Source organism: Carassius carassius, chromosome 1, assembly GCF_963082965.1.
Source record: "Carassius carassius chromosome 1, fCarCar2.1, whole genome shotgun sequence".
Classification (NCBI taxonomy): domain Eukaryota; kingdom Metazoa; phylum Chordata; class Actinopteri; order Cypriniformes; family Cyprinidae; genus Carassius; species Carassius carassius.
In genome coordinates, this window is record NC_081755.1 from 47,623,421 (window position 1) to 47,647,135 (window position 23,715).

General features: G+C 39.1%; 1 protein-coding gene across 5 annotated transcripts; it reads right to left on the reverse strand.

Moving 5' to 3' along the window:
- Positions 1-131: 131 nt before the first annotated feature.
- Positions 132-19,216, reverse strand: ubn2b (ubinuclein 2b). 5 transcript variants are annotated; one of them, XM_059562340.1, is made up of 16 exons: positions 18,675-19,216; positions 17,690-17,806; positions 17,394-17,495; positions 16,955-17,086; positions 16,027-16,121; positions 14,363-14,834; positions 11,763-11,876; positions 11,498-11,568; positions 11,179-11,415; positions 10,696-10,806; positions 9,868-10,011; positions 9,743-9,793; positions 7,587-8,733; positions 6,449-6,644; positions 776-844; positions 132-636 (listed from the first exon to the last, which is right to left on the reverse strand). In XM_059562340.1, exons 1-16 carry the CDS (start codon positions 18,945-18,947, stop codon positions 593-595), a joined length of 3,375 nt encoding a protein of 1,124 aa, XP_059418323.1. In that variant the 5' UTR covers positions 18,948-19,216; the 3' UTR covers positions 132-592. The 5 variants fall into 5 exon arrangements, with proteins under 5 accessions (XP_059418323.1, XP_059418314.1, XP_059418332.1 ...); XM_059562331.1 differs by having other exon boundaries at positions 16,027-16,124; XM_059562349.1 differs by lacking the exon at positions 776-844 and having other exon boundaries at positions 16,027-16,124.
- Positions 19,217-23,715: the final 4,499 nt, after the last annotated feature.

Below are 23,715 nucleotides of genomic sequence, written 5' to 3' on the forward strand. Positions count from 1 at the left end.
AGAGATTGAATTTATGAAAAGTTTGTTTTCAAGACTAAAGACTCTAAGATTAAATGTTTACTCTTAAAATATGATTTAAGAGTAAAAATCAATGAGAACAAACGCCAGAATCATCACGGACACAGCGAGAGTTTTAACTAAGGCTTCTGCATTTTTATTTTGCTCGTGTCCTGAAAGTTCAAGTATATTACAATGGCCGCCGTCCCGCCCTTCATTTGGTTTGAACAATTTAAAGGGCGTTTCGTTGGTAAACAGCACCAGAGACACCGACCCACACCAGAGAGGGAGGAACACCTTCACTCATCAAGATTCATACGCTCCACACATTAGAAAAAAACTCATTTACAGAAGCTGCGGGCTAATCGACATGCAAACACACACACACACTCGGTGTTTCCCTCCCCGTCACAGTGATCAGGTCTGTCTGTGTAAACATTGATACATATGTACAACCCACGGATTATTCAAACAAATAACATTACTCATCAGCATCAATATTCAAATGACTATAAAACAGCTCCGTCTCATTGGACGGCCAGCAAATCATGCATAAAAGTGGGCGGAGTCAGTTCTGGATCAAGGTTCTGTGATGTCATAAGGTCTTCCTCTGCAAATCTCCCTGCGTTTGATTGACATCTGCACACACACAGAGAGAGAGAGAGAGAGAGAGAGCGAGTTAGTAATGAAGCACTGTGACTCGTCCCGACTGAAGATGATGAAGCAGCAGCAAACGCACACATGCAGGCAGCGGGAGCGTCGCACGCTCAGCGTTTACCTGAGAAAGCCAGCTGTAAGTGTGGCGGCAGAGCGGCCTGAGCCCCTGACATGAGACCCTTTAACACATCTGAGGAGAGACGGGACAGAGAGACACACACCCCACACAAGACACACACAGAGATTCAATGAGAGGAAGCAGATTCATGACGAGCCACGTGATGAAGAGCAGATGAACACACACACAGCTGCGACATCTAATGTGTCTAAAAGAGGTCATGAACTGAGAAACCAGAATCCCCCTGATCTTTTCACATGTAAGAGGTCCTTGTGCTATAAAAACATTCTATAAGTTTCAGAACTCTAACCCTTCTCATTAGTCTAAAAACAGCTTATACTGAAGGCAGTCTGTTCTTATCTATGATGTAAAAGAGTGGATAAAAAGAAGAAAAAAAAAAAAAGCAGTCAGAATTTGTGCTCTGCATTTAACCCATCCGAAATGCACACACACAGAGCAGTGAACACACACACACTGTGAGCACACACCCGGAGCAGTGGGCAGCCATTTATGCTGCGGCGCCCGGGGAGCAGTTGGGGGTTCAATGCCTTGCTCAAGGGCACCTAAGTCGTGGTATTGAAGGTGGAGAGAGAACTGTACATGCACTCCCCCCACCCACAATTCCTGCCGGCCCGGGACTCGAACTCAAAACCTTTCGATTGGGAGTCCGACTCTCTAACCATTAGGCCACGACTTCCCGGTTGGTCCAGATCCAAGATGGCGCCGCACATGGCTGCTTCAGTGCTTGGCTCTCCAGTGTTTGTACTGTTTTTGTTCGTTTTTCCTGTTTTTTGTTTAACAAACACGATCAGTTTCACCAGGGATGAACTGCTGAACATTCGGCAGAACACACCACATGATATTTTTCCGGATTTCTATTATACAGACGTTTTACTGAACATTGTTATCGGAGGAGCAGCGGCGCTGATCAAGCGCTTCAGGACGCGCAGACGGGGAAAGCGAGCGGGAGCGCTCGTCAGACTCAGGAAGCGCGGATTTCGAACGCCGTTGCCTAGCATCCATCTCGCAAATCTCCGCTCTCTACCCAACAAAACGGACGAACTCCTTCTGCTCTCTCGGACAAATAAGGATTTCTCTCACTCTGCGTTTCACGGAAACCTGGCTGAATGACGCCATACCGGACAGCGCACTCCATCTGCCGGGCTTTCAGCTGTTCAGAGCGGACCGCGAAGCAGAATCAACAGGGAAATCGCGCGGCGGCGGGACATGCTTTTACATCAATGAACGGTGGTGTACAGATGTAACTGTATTAAAGAAGATGTGCTGTCCTGATCTAGAAACGCAGTTTATCAACTGCAAGCCGTTCTATTCGCCGCGGGAGTTTCACTCGTTCATTCTGGTTAGTGTTTACATCCCTCCTCAAGCGCAAGTAAGTCTGGCTTTACAGAAACTCGCTGATCAGATCACAGACACAGAACAACAACACCCGGACTCTGTTTTAATCATTCTTGGGGACTTTAATAAAGCCAATCTCTCCCGTGAACTGCCAAAATACAGACAGCATGTTACCTGTCCCACCAGAGACAGTAATATACTGGATCACTGTTACACCACAATAAAGGATGCATATCACTCTGTTCCACGAGCAGCTTTGGGACGTTCTGATCACTGTCTGGTTCATCTTATACCGACCTACAGGCAGAAACTAAAATCTGCTAAACCTGTAGTAAAGACTGTGAAGAGATGGACCAGCGAAACAGAGCAGGATTTACAATCTTGTTTTGACATCACAGACTGGAGCGTTTTTGAAGCTGCTACCACCGATCTGGATGAACTCACAGAGACCGTAACATCCTATATTAGTTTCTGTGAGGATATATGCATTCCTACCAGGACTTATTTAACATTCAACAATGATAAGCCATGGTTTACAGTAAAACTCAGACACCTTCGTCAGGCCAAAGAGGATGCCTACAGAAATGGGGACAGGGTCTTGTACAATCAGGCCAGGAACACACTGAACAAAGAGATTAGAGCGGCTAAAAAGACCTACGCTAAAAAGTTGGAAGACCAGTTTACTTCCAACGACTCTACTTCAGTTTGGAGAGGACTGAGAGCCATCACAAACTACAAGACACCATCCCCCTGCCCTGAGGCTAATCAACGACTTGCTAACGACCTGAATGAGTTTTATTGTAGATTTGAAACCCCCAACACCCACTCTGACCATCTCCCTACACAACCATTAACACCTCCTGCAATCCCCCTCTCCATACCTCCTGCTCTTCAAATCTGTGAAGATGATGTGCGCCAGGTCTTCAAGAAAAACAAAAGAAGAAAAGCACCAGGCCCAGATGGCGTTACACCAGCCTGTCTGAAAATCTGTGCTGACCAGCTGGCCCCCATCTTTTCACAGATCTTCAACAGATCTCTGGAGTTGTGTGAAGTACCTTCCTGCTTCAAACGCTCAACCATAATCCCCATTCCAAAGAAACCCAAGATAACAGGACTTAACGACTACAGACCTGTGGCTCTAACGTCTGTCGTCATGAAGTCGTTTGAAAAACTGGTTCTGGTTTATCTGAAGGACATCACTGGACCCTTACTGGACCCCCTGCAGTTTGCGTACCGAGCAAACAGGTCCGTGGATGATGCAATCAACATGGCATTGCACTTCATCCTGCAACATCTGGACAAAACAGGGACTTATGTGAGGATCCTGTTTGTGGACTTTAGTTCGGCTTTCAACACCATCATCCCAACAACCCTCCAGACCAAACTGACCCAGCTCTCTGTTCCTAGCTCTATCTGTCAGTGGATCACCAGCTTTCTGACAGATAGGCAACAGTTAGTGAGACTGGGGAAATTCATGTCAAACAGCTGCTCCACCAACACTGGTGCCCCTCAGGGATGTGTTCTCTCCCCTCTGCTCTTCTCCCTGTACACCAACGACTGCACCTCTAAAGACCCCTCTGTCAAGCTCCTGAAGTTTGCAGACGACACTACAGTCATCGGCCTCATCCAGGACGGTGACGAGTCTGCTTACAGACAGGAGGTTGAGCAGCTGGCTGTCTGGTGCAGTCTTAACAACCTAGAGCTGAACACGCTCAAAACAGTGGAGATGACTGTGGACTTTAGGAGAAACCCCCCTGCACTTTCCCCACTCACCATCATGAACAGCACTGTGACTGCAGTGGAGTATTTCAGATTCCTGGGAACCACCATCTCTCAGGACCTGAAGTGGGACAATCACATTGGCTCCATTGTGAAAAAAGCCCAACAAAGGTTGTACTTCCTTCGCCAGCTGAGGAAGTTTAACCTGCCACAGGAGCTGCTGAAACAGTTCTACTCAGCCGTCATTGAGTCAGTCCTGTGTACTTCAATTACTGTCTGGTTTGGTTCAGCTACAAAATCAGATATCAGAAGACTACAGAGAACTGTTCGGACTGCTGAAAGGATTATTGGTGCTCCCCTGCCCACCCTCCAAGAACTGTACACATCCAGAGTGAGGAAAAGGACTCAGAAAATCACTCTGGATCCCTCACATCCAAGTCACCCCATCTTTGAACTTTTGCCATCTGGCCGGCGCCTCAGAGCCGCAAATACAAGAACAGCAAGGCACAAGGATGGTTTCTTCCCCCAGGCAATCTACCTCATGAACAGTTAAATGTTTCCCACTTAAACTTATGCAAAAATGTGCAATATCCTTATATTTATTTGTTACCCCTCCATCCTAGAACATTCCTGCATCTCACTCAATCCTATTCCATTATCATTTATAGCACAATTGTTTATACACCTATTTATTTGCCAATTTGTAAATCTCCTGTAAAGGTTTTTTTTTTTTTTTTTGTCTGTGTGTTGTCTCTGTTTACTGGAAGCTTATGTCACTAAAACAAATTCCTTGTATGCGCAAGCATACTTGGCAATAAAGCTCTTTCTGATTCTGATTCTGATAAACACCGCCTCACAGAAGATCATAAACGCCTTCTACACCAGCGCCTGTTTAGCCCCGCCCACCGATTCTACGTCACCGCCTGTTTAACCCCGCCCACCGATTCTACGTGACCGCCTGTTTAACCCCGCCCACCGATTCTACGTCACCGCTTGTTTAGCCCCGCCCACCGATTCTCACTGCAAATCCACACTGATAATGAACGTGGATTTTCTACAATCCTCCAAAACAGGACACAAAATAGCCTATTACTTCTTAATTATGATGGTTTCTGATGTAACAATCTTAAGTGGACCTCCGAGAACAGTACAAAATAAAAATATGAGGCAGTTATGACCCCTTTAAGTTCAACAATGACAACAGCATCACTTGCAGAAATGGAAATGCTGAACAAAATGAATAATAAAATAATAAATTATGTACTAAATAAGTAAATACTAAGTTACTGCAGCTGTACACACAAACACAGACACAAGACATCAACTAAAGAGGGGTCATACGAGCCTATGTCTAATAGACAACCTAAGAAAAACCTAAAAATATAGTCTGAATTATGAATGCATGTAAATGTGTCACTTAAAGACCACTAATGCAAATGTATTAATTTTATAATAAACAATCATTTATATAATGAAAATGTCAATATAAACATAAAAAATATATAAACATTATATTTAAGCATTTCAGGATGTTATTTGTTAGGTAGTATTTTTTAATAAGTCAAATAGTGACATTTCTGTTGCCTGATATCATTTAAAGCTGGAGAGTCCAATAAAATCTGATTTATAGTTAGACCGTTATAGTGGTTATTCTTCACTGTTCAATAAACACACACGTATACACCACCAGACAAAAGTTTGGGATCAGTAAGACTCAACGTTTTTAAAGAGGTGTCTTCTGCTCATCAAGGCTGCATTTATTTGATCAAAAAAACAGAGAAAAAAATTATTCTAATATACTTATTATTGATTTGTTATTGTTTTTGGAAACTGATACTTTGATGAATAAAAAGTTCAAAAGAACAGCATTTATTCAAGATATAAATCTTTCCTAACAATATAAATCTTTGCTATCACTTCTTAACAATTAAACACATCCTTGCTGCAAAAAAGTTTGAATTTCTTACAAAAAAGAAAGAAAGAAAGAAAGAATACAAATTTACAGACTTCTAACATCTGAACTGTAGTGTATATCGGTAAACACGTTTTCTATTTTAAATATATGCTGCTCTTTTTGACTTTTTATTCATCAAAGAATCACGAAAATAAACTATCACATGTTTCAAATAAAATATAAAGCAGAGCAACTGTTTTCAACACTGATAATAAATCAGTATATTAATATGATTTCTGAAGGATCACGTGACACTGAAGACCGGAGTAATGATGCTGAAAATACAGCTTTGTATCATGGGAATAAATTACATTTTAAATGTATATTAAATTAGAAAAATTTTATTTTACATTGTAATAATATTTCACATTATTATTTTTTTCCTGTATTTTTGATCAAATAAATGCAGCCTTGCTGAGCAGAAGAAAACTCCTGTAAAAAAAACATTAGAAATCGTTCTGCTCCCAAACTTTTGTTTAATAGTGTTCATTCACTAACAGAGGCTCATGAAACAAATGTGAATCAGGAACATCAGAGTGATGAAGATGATGGGGGATTTACAAAAGTAGATAGAATGACCTTTCTAAGACTTAAGTAATCATGATAATTAATGAACTTCTCTATATTCATTGGTCACACCGACTCACTCTGGGAAAGGTTGAACCCTGAGCTGCTGGGATTGGTGGAGGCGCCGGTGGTCGCCGTGGAAACCACAGAGGAAGAGAGATTCAGCAGGTTTGGAAATTGGAACGGGAGAGAGACGGGAACCAGACCTCCCAGCATCCCGAAGCCCAGCGGCAGAGACGGACCGGTCGAACCCAGCAGAGCGCTGGAGGACGACACCTGCAAAACACACCAGCATCATCACCAGCATCATCACCATCATCACCACCACCACCAGCATCATAATCATCATCATCATCACCATCATCATAATCATCATCATCATCACCATCATCACACTGTTAGAGCACACCTTTACAAACACCTCATCTTGGGTTAAAACAACATCCCTATGAGTATCAATTTAATTTTTGAACAAATCTGCCAACTAATAAAACAACTCATAAAAACACAACATTTGAGTAGTGGCTTGTATTTTGAGTTAAGTTAAGCTTAGTTACAAAATGTGTGGCATAAATAATGACATACCAAATAAATAATTAGTAATTAAAAAAAATTCTAGGGCGAATAATGGAATAATTCTATTCCTTTAAGGGAAAAAAACTGCTGTAAAAAGCTGCCTGAATAAATATATATTTATTTATTTTAAATAAAATAAAAAAAAAAAAAATTACACATTTAGAAAATATCACTTAAAAGTACTTATTCTACTAAAATTTACCAAAGAAAACTTTAATTTTAATTAAAAGAAATTATTTCTTTTACATTTTCACAAATTACCCTTAATTAATAAAATAATAAAAATATAAATATTTTTTAAATAATATTTTAATAACAATTTACATTTAAAAATATAAAAGAATAATTACATTGGTGATTTAAAATTCTTGTATTAAATTTAGATGATATTCTTTTTTTCTTCTTTTTTTTAAGGACTAGGATGTTTCTAGAAGTAATATTATAATTATGCTAGTAAACTTTCCTGAGAAAGAGACACTTTTACATTGCTCTTGGTGAAGAGATTTTGTGCTAAAAATAGTTCTCAAGTTTGAAAGTACTAAATAGAAATTAATAAATGATAAATAAATATTTTTTTTAATATTTAATATCAATTAAAAATATAACAGGCAAATAACAAGTCTTAATCGTGAGCAGACAGACCTGTGAGAGTGGAGACGCTGTGGCCGTAGACACAGATGTGATTGTCTTCACTCCCTGATTAGCTCCACCCACTTGTCTGTGTCGCTGACTGTGATTGGCTGTCCCCGTCACCAGTGAGGCGCTGGTGGCCGGTGGCTTGGTGACAGGTGCGGTCGTGGTGGTGAGTCCGGAGATGCTGTTGCCCTGAGATGAACTCCTCTGCCCCACGGGAGCTCTGTAGCCGCCGGCAATGAAGCCCGTGTGGAAAACCGGGCTCTTGGAGGTGTGCTGGTGCATGCTGGGTAGTGTGGGTGTTCTGGAGACGACGGGCGAGGCGGTGGGTGTGAGCTTGATTATGTTAGAGCTGGGGTTGTGAGGTGACTTGGTGAGGGTGGCCTGCACGTGCGTGATGAAGCCCGGTTTGGGCGACTCGTGGTTTTTGGCTTGCGGCGTCACGTGGAAAGGCTGCGCAGATTTGACATTTAACAGCGACGGTGAGGAAGCGGCAGGAAGCACGCGCGCTGAGCTGGTATTGCTGGATTTGATGAGGCCCGTCGGCATGGTGCCTACTGTTTTCCCCGCCAGAATCTTCTGAGGGGCGTGAAGAGGCGATGCTGTCGGAGGAGGGCGGGGCTTCACCTGAGACCCACCCATCTTGGTGGCCGGAGTCAAGGATGGTCGCTGAGCGGGAATAACGGAGTGTCTCTGAACCGGCGGCAGGACGCCCACACTTTTAACGACTGAAGACACGGGCGTCGAGGAGAGCACACTGGGAGCAGAAGCAGGCGGAGACGGGGTGCTCCCGCTCTTTTTGGCCAGGTGTGGAGACGCGAGCAGCAGCTGGGGCTGTTTGGGCGGCTCGGCGGACGGCGGGCTGTGGGACTGGGCCAGGTCTTTGGCGACGCTGCTCAGCATGGCCAGAGCGTGAGAGATGGAGTCCAGCGACGGGGCGGTCAGGTCCTCGTCCAGAGAGTCTGAGAGACAGATGGGCTCCGGCGGGGACATCGCTAGCTGCGCGGGTGCATGAGCAGCGGCGTCTACTGACACGACTGGACGCTGGACGACTGCAGGAGGTGTGGAGTCCACAGAGACGGACGGACGCTGGAGCACACTGCTGTCCTGAGGCTTGGGCTTCGCTTTCGGAGCTGGTAACATCCTTTTCTTCACTCTGAAAACAGAAAGGTGCCGCTTCATCACAAGAGCAGAGGTGTAAAAGAGTACTTAAAAAATATACTCAAGTAAAAGTATCTGCCCCAAAACAAACTTGAGTAAAAGTAAAGAAGTACAACTTTAAATTGTACTCAAGTGTTAAAAAGTAAAAGGGCTAGTTCACTGAAAACGATGCTGTTAATTAACTCACCTTCAGCCCATTCAATATATATAGGTGACTTTTTTTCTTCAGAAGTAACAGTACAGATTTTTATCTGAAACCGTGGGCCTCAGTGATTCATATAACGCAAGTCAATGGGTGCCGCCATTTTAAGAGCCAAGGAGGCACATACAGGTAAAATAAAAATCAATACCTATGGCTTCTGATGATGTGTGTGTCATAAAGGTCTTTTTTTGAGGGCGGGGGGATTTTTACATCATCTGATATCATTCTAAAAAGCTTTCCATTGATGAATGGTTTATTATGAACAGACAATATTTGGCCAAGATGCAGCTATTTGAAAATCTGAAATTACATTTTGATATATTTTCGGTAGGAAGTGTACAAAATATCTTCATAGAACGTGATATTTACTGGATAATTTTGACCCATACAATGTATTGTTGGCGATTGCTACAAATATAAACCGTGCTACTTGTGTCTGGTTTTGTGCTCCAGGGTCACAAATTGAGGCGTTAATTTTAATGTTCAGTTTCTTGCATAGAGTGATTGTTTTGCTTCTTAAGAGCTAAAAAAAAATAATCATAAGGATCCATGGGTATTAATTTAGTGTTGTCTGTATATGCTTTTTTGACTCTCAAAGTAACGGCAGCCATCGACTTCTATTGTATGAATCACCAAGCAGCACGGTTTCAACATAAAATCATCTTTACTTGTTCTACTGAAGGAAAAAAGCCACGAGAGCGAGGAAAAATAACAGTTCATTTTCATTTTGGGTGAATGATCCCTTTAAATAGGCCAAAACAACTTGTTTGTGTTTACAAATGACCAAGGGAAAAATACTCACGTATTTCCTGTGAGGTGACTGTGAGCCACACGGCTCTCTTTAATCAACATCCTGAGAAACAGAGAGAAAGAGAAAGTCAAACATGGTTTCCCAGCACAGACTTCAGCAGCACTGCAGACACCCACCTGGCCTGCATCCATCCTTTGGGCCAGAGCGGTTTGACCTCCGTCTCCATGAAGACCTTCAGGTAATCTTCAGGGGAGAGTGAACTCTGACCCTCCAGCTCATAACAGCCCAGCTTCACCTGAACCAGATTACACAGCAGAGACCTGCGCAAACAAACACAGACACATCTCACATGACTGCAAGAACACAAGACGAGCTTTATCAACAACACGCCAGTCTTTTATTTTAACTGTCACAAACCTGCACATATGAGGGACATTTAAGAGTAATTTATAGATTTGTAAAATAAAATCGGCAAAATGTTTTGGAAATTGTAATAAAAAATAAACGTTTTATTAAGTTAATAATAATAATAGTAATTCTGTATTATTAAAATAAATTAATAATACTAAACCAACCCTAAACTGTTAAAGTATATTTAATTATTTATTATTATTTATAGATTATATTATATATTAACATTGTATATTTTATTAATTTAAACTAATAATATTTAGATTTTTTTTTGTTATATATTATTTCAGTTTTTTATGCTTTATTTTGAAGTTAAAATGGGTTTTTGTTCTTGTTATGGATAATAACCCTGGTATGAATCCTGAAGAACATTTAATCCTTGAAACTACTGGAATTACAGAATTTCATTAGTTTTAATAATTTGATCCAATCACATTCACATATTGCCGTTCACTGAGTGCGAAGATCAAGAAGTTAAGCCGCTGTGCTGTCTTTGAAAACCGTCTTGGAGTGAAACAGGTTGAGAATCGTTGAGCAGCTGGTTTCTCACGTTACTGACTCTTCCTGATCTGTGCGTGATCTCTGAGTCTCACCTGAGTTTGTCGTCCCACACAAATTTCTTCCTGGGGCCCATCACTCTTTTTCCTGGCTTCTCATCATCCTCGTCCTCCGAGCCGTTTCTGTCGCCGTCCTCCGTCTGCTGCCTGCCAAACAAGCGTTCAAACAACCAAACATCAAGAGATTGAAGATTTCAATTCTTTGAAAAACTGATTTCCATGGTCTTGGAAAACTAGCATATATGAGGAAAGCCTCGTTTAAAAAAATAAGATTTCTAGACCTGGAAAAGTCATGCAAATGTATAAAAACGTATAGCCAAGTGGGCATGCTTATCATTAATAGATTTTAATTTCTATATTTCATTGATCAGTTTTTTTATAAATTTTTTTTCTAGTTACACCAAGCTCTAAAATATTTAAAACATAAAAAAATAAAAATAAAAAGAGCGCGATCTTTAAAATCCCTGAGTTCTCCTCAATCCTGAAATGTGCTTATTTTAAGTGGGATCAGGCTCTCACTTGGCGACTTTGGCCATGCAGTCCATGTTGTATCGGGCGATCTGCTCGGGCATGACGCTGCACACGGCCAGCTTGAGCTTGTGCAGCGGTGTCCGCAGCCGGTCGTCCTGGATGTTCAGACTCAGCTTCTTCAGCCGCTTCAGCAGAGCCTCTTTATTACACGGCACGAAGGCCTCCAGATGAGAGTAGACTGCAGTGCGCACGGACGCGGGCTGCTCCTGAACCTGCAGCTCGATGCTACAGATACACAGAGAGAGATTCATGAACACCAGAGACAGAGAGAGACTCAGAGACACACACAACAGCCGAATTAACTCACTCCAGCAGGATGTTGTTCATGTCCAGTGTGAAAAACTTCTTCCTGCCCTCCATGTCGAACTGACGAGACGCCTGGGACGAAAACAAGCGTTTAATACCAGCTCTATACCAGATCTCACCGCTGTTTGCATCGTGTTTGAGAACATGTATATTGCAGCATTTCAAACCTCCCTGCTGAAGTCACACACTGTATTTAGTTTTGTAGTAATTGAACAGCATCTTCTGATTCGCGGACACTATTTTACCCTGTTTTCCATCTTTCTAACCTCTCCCTCCTCCTGCTCTGACTGGTTTCTGTCTATTTTCTCTCTATCATGATGGTCTGCTCCTCCTACACCTCTCTCTACCTCGTCTCCTCCTCTCTCTCCTTCACAATCTGCCTGGAAAGAAAAGACCACACACACACACACACACTATACATTCATAACATTACTGAAGATTATTATGAAAACTTACAACAGTCATTATTGATTAGTCAGGTCTGTGCAATGCAGGAGAAAACACTTTTTAAAGAAAATACTGAAAATCACTCTGAAAACGAAAATAATCAAAACCAGACAATCAACAGTAACGCGAAAGAATTGGGATAAATACTAGTATTAGTATTTGATATTATATAATTCTTAAAGAGCAGGTCTTCTGGGCTTTTGAAAAATATCTCTTTTGCAGTTTATAAAGTAGCTATCCTTAAATGAAAACAATCTGCAAAGTTGTTAATAAAAAAGGTATTGAGAAAGACATTGAAAGACTCGTTTTATTTTATTTGCATACTAATATATATATATATATATATATCGGGGGTGTAACTGTTCACAAAATTCACGGTTCGGTTCGATACAATACACTGGTGTCACGGTTCGGTACGTTTTAGATACAGCAAAAAGAAAAAGTTGGCAGATAAATATCCTTGATTTTTAAAAAACGTTTTATTTATTAAAACTAACAAAGTATGTTTTTTTTTTTTTACATTGAACAATGATGGAGCTATTCTTTACCCATCTTCTATGGTGTTTTCTTAGCAGCATACTGTATAAAACAAAAACAGCTCCTTATAAAAAAAAAAATGAAAATGTTATATTAGTTATGAACAAATACAAAGATGTAACTTTTTATATGGAACTCTATAACTCTTTATATTGAGTGTGTTTTTACTCAATTGGTTCTCTATAGGGCTTATGTTTTTTGGAACAAAGCAGGAATTACGGTCTGTCTGAAATGGGCTCGTGAAGGAATATTGTAACGGGGCTCAATTACATTAAGCATGTTCTTAAAACCTACGTTTTCCACTACAGAGTAAGGCGCTCGCTCACTCAGTACGCGCTGAAGGCTCGTTGCAAAATGGCTAATGCGTTTAACAGACCAGAAATAGAAGATCCTCTAATAACCAACAGGTCTGGTGTTTGGGTGCACTTTGGATTCCCTGTAAGCTATAATGGTGATGATAGAATGAATGGTAAATAGTAAGGTCTCATATCCGCGGCTATAACGTAAATGTAGCCTAATGAATCCGTTGGAAATGTCTGTCTAAATGCTGCGGGGATAGTTTTGTTGCGTGTATGTTTCTCCTTTTTCCCGTCTTTTCCCAGATACTGACACACTAAGGTGATGTCGGCGTAAATGAGTTGACATGTTTCAAGTATTCCCTCTGGTGTTTTTTTTTTTTGTATTCCCGCTGGTGTACCCTAGATGCGACATATCGTTGTTTTTTTTATCCACCACTCTCTTGCCATCACCATTATAGCTAACAGGGAATCCAAAGTGCACCCAAACACCAGACCTGTTGGTTATTGGAGGATCTTCTATTTCTGGTCTGTTAAACGCATTGGCCATTTTGCAACGAGCCTTCAGCCTGTATTGCTGAGTGAGCGAGCGCCTGACTGAGTAGCCTAACATAAACATATAAGTTGGTGTTTTTTTCTTCTTCGGGGGTGTCAGGGGCGTTGCCTGTTACGTTGTTTGGGTTATTGGGCTACCTTGTTGAACGCATATCATTATATTTCACTATTTTTTTTATTTTCCAAATATAATTAATTAGTCCAACGAACCGTTCGGTCCATAATGCGTACCGCGTACCGAATCGAAAGCCTCGTACCGAACGGTTCAATACGAATACGCGTATCATTACACCCCTAATAAATATATATATGTATATATATTATTAATTTAATATTTTAATTAATTTATAGTCATATTGATATATAAATCAAACATTAATTGTGCACCCATACAAAAAAGCACAAAGAAAGAAAGGCAAGACAATGAATAATACTTTTTTTCCAATTATTAATACTATTTTTAATTACTATGTGTTATTCTTAAAAATAAATAGTTTTTTCATTTGCTTAATATTTTAATAATAATAATAATAATACAATAAAGCTTGACATTCACATTATTACAACATTTAAATACACGAACTATAAAAAATTTATTACAATAATTACAAAAAATAATTCAAAATTACTGTAATTTAGTATTACAATTTAACAATTTAACATTTTTTTATAAATCACAACAGTTTTTGCAGAAATACAAAAAAGGCACAATTTATTTTTTACGAGAAAAATCAGAGTTTGATCTCTCTCCCAAATCGCACAGCTCTAGTCAGAAGTCAGACAGTAATTATCTTGAAGTATATTGTTGCACACAAGTGCTGCTTTAGTGGCTGTATTACTATTAAACTATATTAACATGCAGACAGATTAAAAACTGTTCAGCTTTTCAAACTGCATGTCAAAAGCCCTCGGCTCCGTTAAGCTCGCGTCTCTGAAAGTGTCCCGTGTGAACGGTAATAAGCGCGGCTCATGAATCAGTTTAGCTGGAGCTAACACAGCTCTGTGATGTGGATGTAGAGGAGAGCACTCACCACGCGCAGGTCCTCGATGCGTTTGAGCAGCGGAGCAGGAAGGATGCTGGGAAGAGGTGGAGGCGGCGGCATCAGCCCCGTCTTCTGGACTCGCCCCGCCGCTCCGGCCTTCTGTCCCGCCGCAGAGCCGTTCTCGCTCTGCCCCGGACTGGACGGCCCGGGAGAGTCCAGCAGACCGAAGTCCAGGTCGCCCATCAGCTCCTGCAGCATGTCGTTCTCCGTGGCTCCGCCCAGCAGTGACATCACCGCCGGGTCAGAGGTCAGGTCGGCCATGGTCAGGTCACTGCCAGGGGTGACCGCGGCTGCAGCGGTGTTCGGCGGAGCGCGGACGAGTTTGACCGCAGACGCCGGGTTCTTCTTACGGATCTCCTCTTTCTCACGGCTGAAGCGGCGGATCATAGCGGCCAGAGACAGAGAGTCCTTCATCAGCTTCTTCCTCTTCTTCTTCTCTGGCCGGTTCAGAGCCGAAACACTAGCAGACACAGACACAGAAGGGTAAATACACAGACACTCAACAGTTTGGGGTCAGGAAGAAAACTGACCCAAAGATTTCTGTTTTAAATAAATGCTGTTAGCTTGAACTTTCTATTCGTCAAAGAACCCTGAAAAATCTAATGTTCCACAGTTTCCACAAATACATGAAGCAGCAACTGTTTTCACCATTGATAATAATCAGAAAGAGCTTTACGGCCAAGTGTTTAGACACAAAAGAGTTGGTCTTAGTGTCAGGACTTCCAGTACAGACAGTACAAGCTTTCTTTTGAATGATAATTTATATCTGCTTTCCACTTTATAAAATAAAACACTGAAATTTACTCAGGAAAATGTAATCAATCAAAAAGAGATAATCAACACACAAATAATTCTGCTAAATAAATATAACTTATGAAACTGAATTATCTAGTGGTCATAAATTATGCTCATTTCACCTAGAAGCACTGCACGATTAACTGGAATAAAACTGAAACTGGGATTATCTGAAGTCTGATTATATGAACATTAAGAAATTACAATAGCCATAAATATAAGTATTGCAATTGTATAGTTGTATTGTAAAATTAATAATACATTAATATTATTATAATATTCTTAAATGTTATTTTTCTCATTTTGTTTAGCATTTTATTTTAGCAATAAAAACAATAATTTAAATAGACCTGTTCATATTATGATTTTAGTCAAACAATACAATGCTACAACATATAATAACTACTATATAATTATTAATTTAAAAATCATACTGACATATAAAACACATTTTTATAATCACATCATACATATATTTGATATTTCACAGAAACTTTTATGCAGGTTTGCAATATCATAAAACAGGCTGATGACAGTTTCTACAAATTTCTTTAAACATTTATGAACACAAATACTCTCAAAACCAAACCGTCCCATCAGCAACAGTAAATGAACACACAAAGAACATGCTTTTGAGTTTTTTTTGCTTTGTTTTTTAAATCCGACGCAGTGTGAGGAATGGAAAAGGCGTCGGGGTCTAGAGACTGTTTTTAAAAGTTGAACTTTCACTGGGTTGATTTGTCAGAGCTTCTTTATAAAAGCAGCGAGGTGCAGCGTAATGATCAACAACGTCCCTCTAGTGCTTGAAGAAACGACTCGGAGCAGCACAGTCAAACACAAACCGTGTCTGAACTCACCCTGGTTTGGGTACTTTGAATTTCCTGGGTTTCTTCTCCTCCAGGCTGCCATCCTGCTTCTTCTTCCTTCTCTTTATCACCCGCTCCTCTCCATCCTTCTGTCAACCAGAGCCAAGAACATCATCTCAGTCAATCCAACATCACAGACTCAGAGATCAGCACATCACAGTTATCACCAGACACTCCTGAACAAGAATAACGACTGCATGATTTGGTCAAACAACACATATTGTGATTACTACGACTAAAACTACAGTCTGAACTGTGATATGATTAAACAATAAACAAAGAATGTAACTTATGTTATGGCTGATAGAAATAAATAAATCAATAGGCCAATATTACTACTTTGGTAAACTACTTGATTAAAAACTATTAAAACTAGTAAAAACTATTGTAAAATGCACACTTTAATGTCATTTCAAGGGTAAACCTTTGCCATTATCAATCCTTCTCCAATTAAATTAGAGCAAGATGAATCTTAAAATGGGTTGAAACTATTAAATATCCAATACCAGCTGATAGATATCCAATAATGTCTAAAACTAGTAAATAAAAAAGTGCCAATTACTGATACTGAACCAATTTAAATTAAATCTTGACATTACATTTTGTTTATTGTGATTATTGCATAAAAGCAGACTGGCAAAAAAGACATGAGACATCCACAAAAAATGCGTTCAGCTGCTGTTGTTTAGATATTAAAGCTAAAAGGACCTGAGTGAAGCAGAGTGTGTGGAAACAATGCATTCAGACTGTATGTTTACTTAACTATTTGATGTTTAATAATCGCACTAGGTCACAGTGCAGTTAGATTTCTATATTAGTGAATGAGCAGTGATAAAGCCCATCTCTGGCTCTCTTTATCACGTGTTCACTCCGCTGTAACAGTGAGGATGAGGATGCACATGATGAAGAGGAGGATCACCTTGCAGTGGTTGGTGTCTTTTCCTCCGTCCTCTCCCTCTGATTCAGACGCGGCCCTGAACTGCAGCGTGCCCGTGTTGATGTAGAAGCCGCCCAGTTTAGTGTTCAGAGACGCAGGAACCAGCTCGTCGTACTGCACACACACAACAGACAAGAGGACGTCTACCTCAAACACACTCGGAGAAAACTCAAGTCCAATCTTGGAGAGAAATTATGCTTGCTATAGGAAAGAAACACAGTGCATAACTGAACATAAAATGTGCATCATTGTGCAGAGTGAAATATAACTACAGAGACATACATTATTAGAAAAACACTTTAATAGATATTTTAACATTAGGATGATGTGTTTTCTCAAGCACAAAGCTAATCTACAGCTGCGTCTGAATTGACTCTTTTCTTCTCTCATGTGGCGATCGTATCGTATCTCTCATACTCACGGCCTCAGAGTTGTCGATAAACGGATCGGTTTCATCGTAGCCATAACCGATGTCGATGAGATCCTGCACCCGGTCTCGTCGCTTCTTCTTAACAGTGCATCCCTGAAATAACAACACGCTAACCTCAATGTTACGTCTATAAACATGACACATTAGAATATTCTTCAACACTTCATGATAAGGATTAAGAGTTTTCTTTGTGAATAAAAACACAGGCGGGGATGTGCATTCACACGACAGATGAATATAAGATCAAATAAAGATTAAAAAACCGAATTAAACAAAAGATTACGTACGTATTTGCTCTCAAATTTCCTGGCGAGAGCCTCGACTTCTTGCCGCTCTTTGTCTTCATCTGCGAACGGGTCGCTGGGGTCCAGAGCTGGAGCGAGACCCTGAGGAACCTTCCTCACCTTTAGGAGCGACAGAAACCAGTCAGACAGAACCAATCCACTACAGTCCCAAATAAAGATAGTCACTTACAGTCCCAAATGAGACGAGATACTCTTATGCAGTTTTGTTTATTCACATCAAATAAAATTCAGCTTAACGCTCATCAATGTGCAATATAGTCTTTATTCATGCAATGGTTTTAAATTGAGTGTTTAATGTACAAATTTCCTAAATCAGGTGCAATGTTCGCATAGATTTTACAGTGCACTGTAAATAATATAACTATTTTAAAAAGCATTACATAGATAAATGTTACTTAAGTGTCACTTTCTGAAGGTTACTGCCCTGTTGAATGCAACAATGAAATAACACATATCTAACACAATACATGGCAAAACTGAGCTGCCACTACATTTACATTTAGTACTACTGACATAAAACAAAAACACCAGATCTGTCAAGCTGATGTCAATAACCAAATACCACCTGATCTATACATATAACTATATATATGGCTAAATAACTGATGTTTTTGTTATAAAAATCAGGAGAGGTTGTAAAGAAAAGCATCAAGAAGCCTGTGTTTGAACTTACAACCTTCCCCAGCCCGGATCTTTCACCACAACATCATTCAAGACAGATCTGAAGGCTACGAACTGGATTTTTTAAACAAACTTCTAGATTAATGACAGGTTCAGTGAAAGAAAAACGTGTCAGAACATAAAAAAAACTCTCAGTTTCCAGCTCAGATAATTAACAAACACTAAACCACACACTTGTCACGTCTATCAGTCTGTTGTAATAAAGTATTGGACTTATGAAAGTATCACACAATGTAACGTTTGAACTCGTAACGGTTTTCTGAGCGGATCTGTCTCGTGCTCTCACCTGCAGGTCGGACTGGACCAGCTCGCTGTAGTTGAACTCGGCGGATCTCTGCTCGCTCGGTTCTGACAGGCTCAGGTTTAGGCGGACGGTGGGTTTGGGTTCGCCGGGGTCAGATGCCGGTTTCCCGGTACCGAAGGGCCCCCCGCCGCCGGTGACACCGGGACTCGGTTCTTTGTCTTCGTCCTCGCGTCGGCGCTTCTTTGACTCTGGCGCCGCCGGTGTGCTGCTGAACGAGGCGAGCGTGACGAACGGGACTTTCCTCGGATCCGCCATTGGACCGACTCTCTACGGTTCTGCTCGAGCTCGATCACGCGCGCTCGGGACTGTTAGCTTGAGCTAAAATTAGCGCTTACACTGTTAAACAGTTACTTAAGCGACGGATCGGGTGCGAAACGAGGTTTTGCGTTATATAAGACTCCCTCGCAGCGTTCACGTGGTATCCGTTGCATTTAGTCGAGCGTAAGAGTGTTTTTTGTCTCACTGTGTGAAATCTCGGCTGCATTTGTGGCGGCCATTTTCACTAGCAGTAAATATACAGGATGAGACTGTGGGGTCACTGAGCATGCGCAGTGCGCGCGAGGCTGGATCTTGGCCAATCAGAAGTCTCAAAGCGCTCTAAAGACCCGTCCACCTCAAATACTCCAGTGGGAGAGGGCGGAGCCGCTTCTGTACACGCCGAACGCGGTAGGTTCAGAACCGATTCATCCCAGTGAGTCGAATCATTTGATTCAGTTGACCAAAAGACTTGAAAACTAATATATATATATACTGTTTGTTAAAGTAATCTAATATTGGAAACTTAGATGTAGCCTACTCTTTCTGTAAGTTAGCCTACATAAATACTGGTGGCAATCAGTGAATACTACGAGCAAGTCTTCCTTCACTGAACATTATAAAATAAAAATAAAAAATTTAATTCCTTACCAAGACCGTACAAGTTTCATTGTCTTGTATTATTTCAAGCATATGTACAGTTTTATGGAGTTATATTTTACATCAGCAAAGCCTCTCTCAAACTCGTTTGAAGTCTGCACTGCTCCCTGGAGCAATTTATTCATTGACCATAATTACGTATAGATCCATTTCGAAGTGTTTTTATTATTAATAAAAATAAATTAGTGGATTTTCACCTTTTTGACCAATGCATTTGACTGATTTCTATACAAATTTTATATGCATTTTTTGTGGATTAATGAGAAACTTTACCATCCATTTATAGCAATGAACAAATGATCATTTAACCTTTAAGTCTAATATACACATAAATAACATTTAAAATGTGCATGCAGAGAATTAACTGGTTCTGGCTTGGTAATTATTAGTAATATTATTGATGAATTAAAATATATCCAGGTGGTCATAATAATATATCTGTATTCCTTGCCAAACAGGTGACAAAAAACGGGATGATAAACAATGTCTCTACAATTATATTCAATTTATATTATATTCAATTTAAAAAAAAACCCTATGGCTTTAACAACATTACAGTTGCACTTGAAAACAACTCACTGATTAAGAATACAAATATGGTTTAACTTGTTACACTAAATGGTTTTAAATATATATTATTAAAACTTAATCTAAATTTGATCTTAAATCAACATGCAGCATAACAAACAAAGGCTAGAAAGGTAACAAAGGGAGGAGCTAATTAAACACCATGGGAACTAATGAGGGGCAAACAGAAGACCAGGCCAGGCAAATAATTGTGCGAAATAGAGTCATTTTTATTATTATTATTATTTGAAATAACAATAGGGGAATACAAAGTTGTACAAAAATACATGAGTCTATAAAACAATACAATACAAATATTTCGCATTTTCCAAAGATGAACTATACATCTAATACATCAGGTATCCTGTTTAATAGCTGAGATATTTTAACAGCTTTAATTGTTCTGTGTTGAAGTTAGAGAATCATAAAAAATATTTAAATCAATGGAAAATAGTCTACCATTTGGTACAGTTAACATACATTTTGCTTTGTGTATGTGATATTTCCCTAATAAAAAAAAATATTTTAATTATAGTGTCCATTTCCAATAATATCCAATAGTTTGGCTTGTATCACAATCCAAAAACAAGACCATTACATCACATATAGTGACAAACATTTAAAACAATTAAAAAAGAAACTTGACACCAAAATGGTTTAGTATAATTACAACTGAAAAATAAATAAAAAATGGTTTTCCGAATTTCTTTACAAAATCAGCATAAGGGCAAGAACCATTCTTTAAACTTACTGATAAAATCATTACATGGATAATATCTATGCATTGTTTTAAAATGAGTTTCTTTGACTTTATTAGGAAATACATTTTTATTTAAATCTGACAATGGATTCTTTTGTATGAAATTAAGTCAAACTGGTTTGTAATAAGTGAAGGTGTAATGTGAAAATCCAATGTGTTAGTTAAGTGTTCCCTTCATTTTTTGAGTATTGTATTTGCAGGCACAAATACATATGTGAACATGATCAACATGCTTCTGAACACTGAATATTTCTATAATGGATGGTCATTTTTGACCAATAAAGCTAAGATCTATAGGGCCTACAATCAGTCAGTATCAATATTAAACACAAAACCAGTCCTTATTGAAGGAAAACTAGTTGACAAAAAGACTGATACCAATATTAGATGATAATATTGCATAACAAGAGATTTATGAGCTATTTTAGGCCAGTCATTTTTGAACAAGAACACCACAAGTGTAACAAGGTTGAATAAAATAAAAAAAATTTTTTTACGTACATTAACAATTTTTGTGGTGGAGGTACTTATACCCTATCTGAACAAAGTCACTAAATCTTAGTCCAATGTGATAACATCAAGTTACATTTTCGGGAGAAAGAAAAGTCTCTTAGGGTCAAAATGACCCAAACAAAAAACTAAAATTATTATCACACCATTAAAATGTGAATTGATATAATACTTAAAATAACAGCCAAATTGTTAATTTTACAGATATTGTTAGCAGTTTTACAGTTTATAAATACAATTTAAAGTCAAGGGAAAAAAATTAATAAAAATTCCTTCTGTTCTGTTAATTTATCTGTTAATTTATTGTTATTTTACAGTGTAATCCCTCCCTAATCATGTTCTCAGAAATCGAAAGTACTGATGGATCTTAAAATAATATTTTGTTTAAAATCTGAAGAGATAGAATAATTTACTGAGAGGTATTTATTCAGTTTGTTCAATTGACTTTTACTCACTGGGTGAAAAAGTGAAATGTATTTTCTATTAAGTTCAATTTCAGTTAAATCCAGTGTAAGATACTTTATTGGCATGATTTTGTTTGCATGCAATATTGCACAAAGCATTATCACACACACAAAAAATAATGACAATAAATATATAACAAAAGCAAATGTTGACAAAGTAGAATTTGTATAAGGTTCCATGCAATGAATAAAATAAGATAAAAATAATACATAGGCCCATGTAATATAAAAATGCAAAATAGACATTTATCAAGATTATGGATACAAATGATTTTGATCAAGGCAGTATTTTGCTTCTGACTTGTTGAATGTGGTTTTTAAACTTAGATAATCTACCAGTTAAAGTTTGAAAACAGCTACTTTTTACACACACTTATATATATAGATGTAGATAGATAGATATGATATTGTGGGAGAGTATATTTCTATTTGTATATATTGTAAAATGTCATTTATACCTGTGCTCAAAGGCAGCTGAATTTTCACTTTTACTCACATGATCATTCAGAAATCATTCTAATATAGGCTACTGAAAACAGTTGTGCTGCTCCATATTTTTTATACTTTGATGAATATAAAGTTAAAAAGAATGCAATTTGTAAAAAATATATATATATAATATGCAGAGGTGGAAAGTAACGAATTACATTTACTCGCGTTACTGTAATTGAGTAGCTTTTTTGTGTACTTCTACTTTTTTAAGTATTTTTTTTAATCTGTAATTTTACTTTTACTTAAGTATATTTTGTTTGAAGTATTGTACTTCGCTACATTTTAAAACACATTAATTACTGAGTAAAAAAAAAAATCGCTCCCTGGAAGGTATGTCAGTAAATAATGGGCAGGAGGGCAAACTGGCGCTAAAATCACAAGAAAGATGCAGACGGACAAAACAGGCGTTAGTGGTGCAGACACCGCTGAAAACGAAACCCCGTCATATTCTGAAGTTGAACTCAAGGAAATGAAGTGAACCCCTGGCCATATGTATGCTCTATTATGCTGTGTATGCTGTGCTTGCCTAGGGAGACCAAACTAGCAGTTTATAAAATCTCGACAAGACATCAACCCCACGTAAGCATATAGAGGTGAGCTAAATAATTGCGTCATTGCATTGGTGGTTAAAATGATGCTTTGACATTTTAGCAAGAGGTTTTGCACAAATTAGCCAAAAAGACTGGTGCGGAGTGTGCGATATATATTGTCTGCGATAATATCATAATTGTTGTTTTAATGATGTACGCGCGCATTTAGAGTGTTCTTTCACTGTGTGATTCAGTCTGTTGAAATGCATTTAGAATGAAATCAATCAAAATCATTTAGAATCAAAATCACACAAAGAATGCTGTCTTTTCCTCTAAAAATCATAATCACACACACACACACACACACACACATATATATATATATATATATATATATATATATATATATCAGTGGGGATTTCTTTAAGACTGCAAGGGAAGCTCAGCTTCCCCTCTAATGTAAAAAAAACCCAACGGTCAAATATGTACTATTGTGTATTATGTATTGTGTTAATCAGCTACATGTCGGCTGACTCGATTTTCTTCTCATACATTCCCGTAGCGTCACAGTGCACTTCCCTGTTGAAGCCGAGCGTCCATTGACTTCGATGGGGCTGCTTTGAACAGTTTTTTTCAGAGCTCCAAAGCTAGACGGTCATTGGATAAATGCTGCGATTATGTCCCGCCCACGGACGCTCAGCGTCTCTGGAGGTGAATGAAGACTGGGCTTCCGCGTGATGATTGGAGGATCTGTCGATCTCCTTTTGACTGACAGCGGTCTGCAC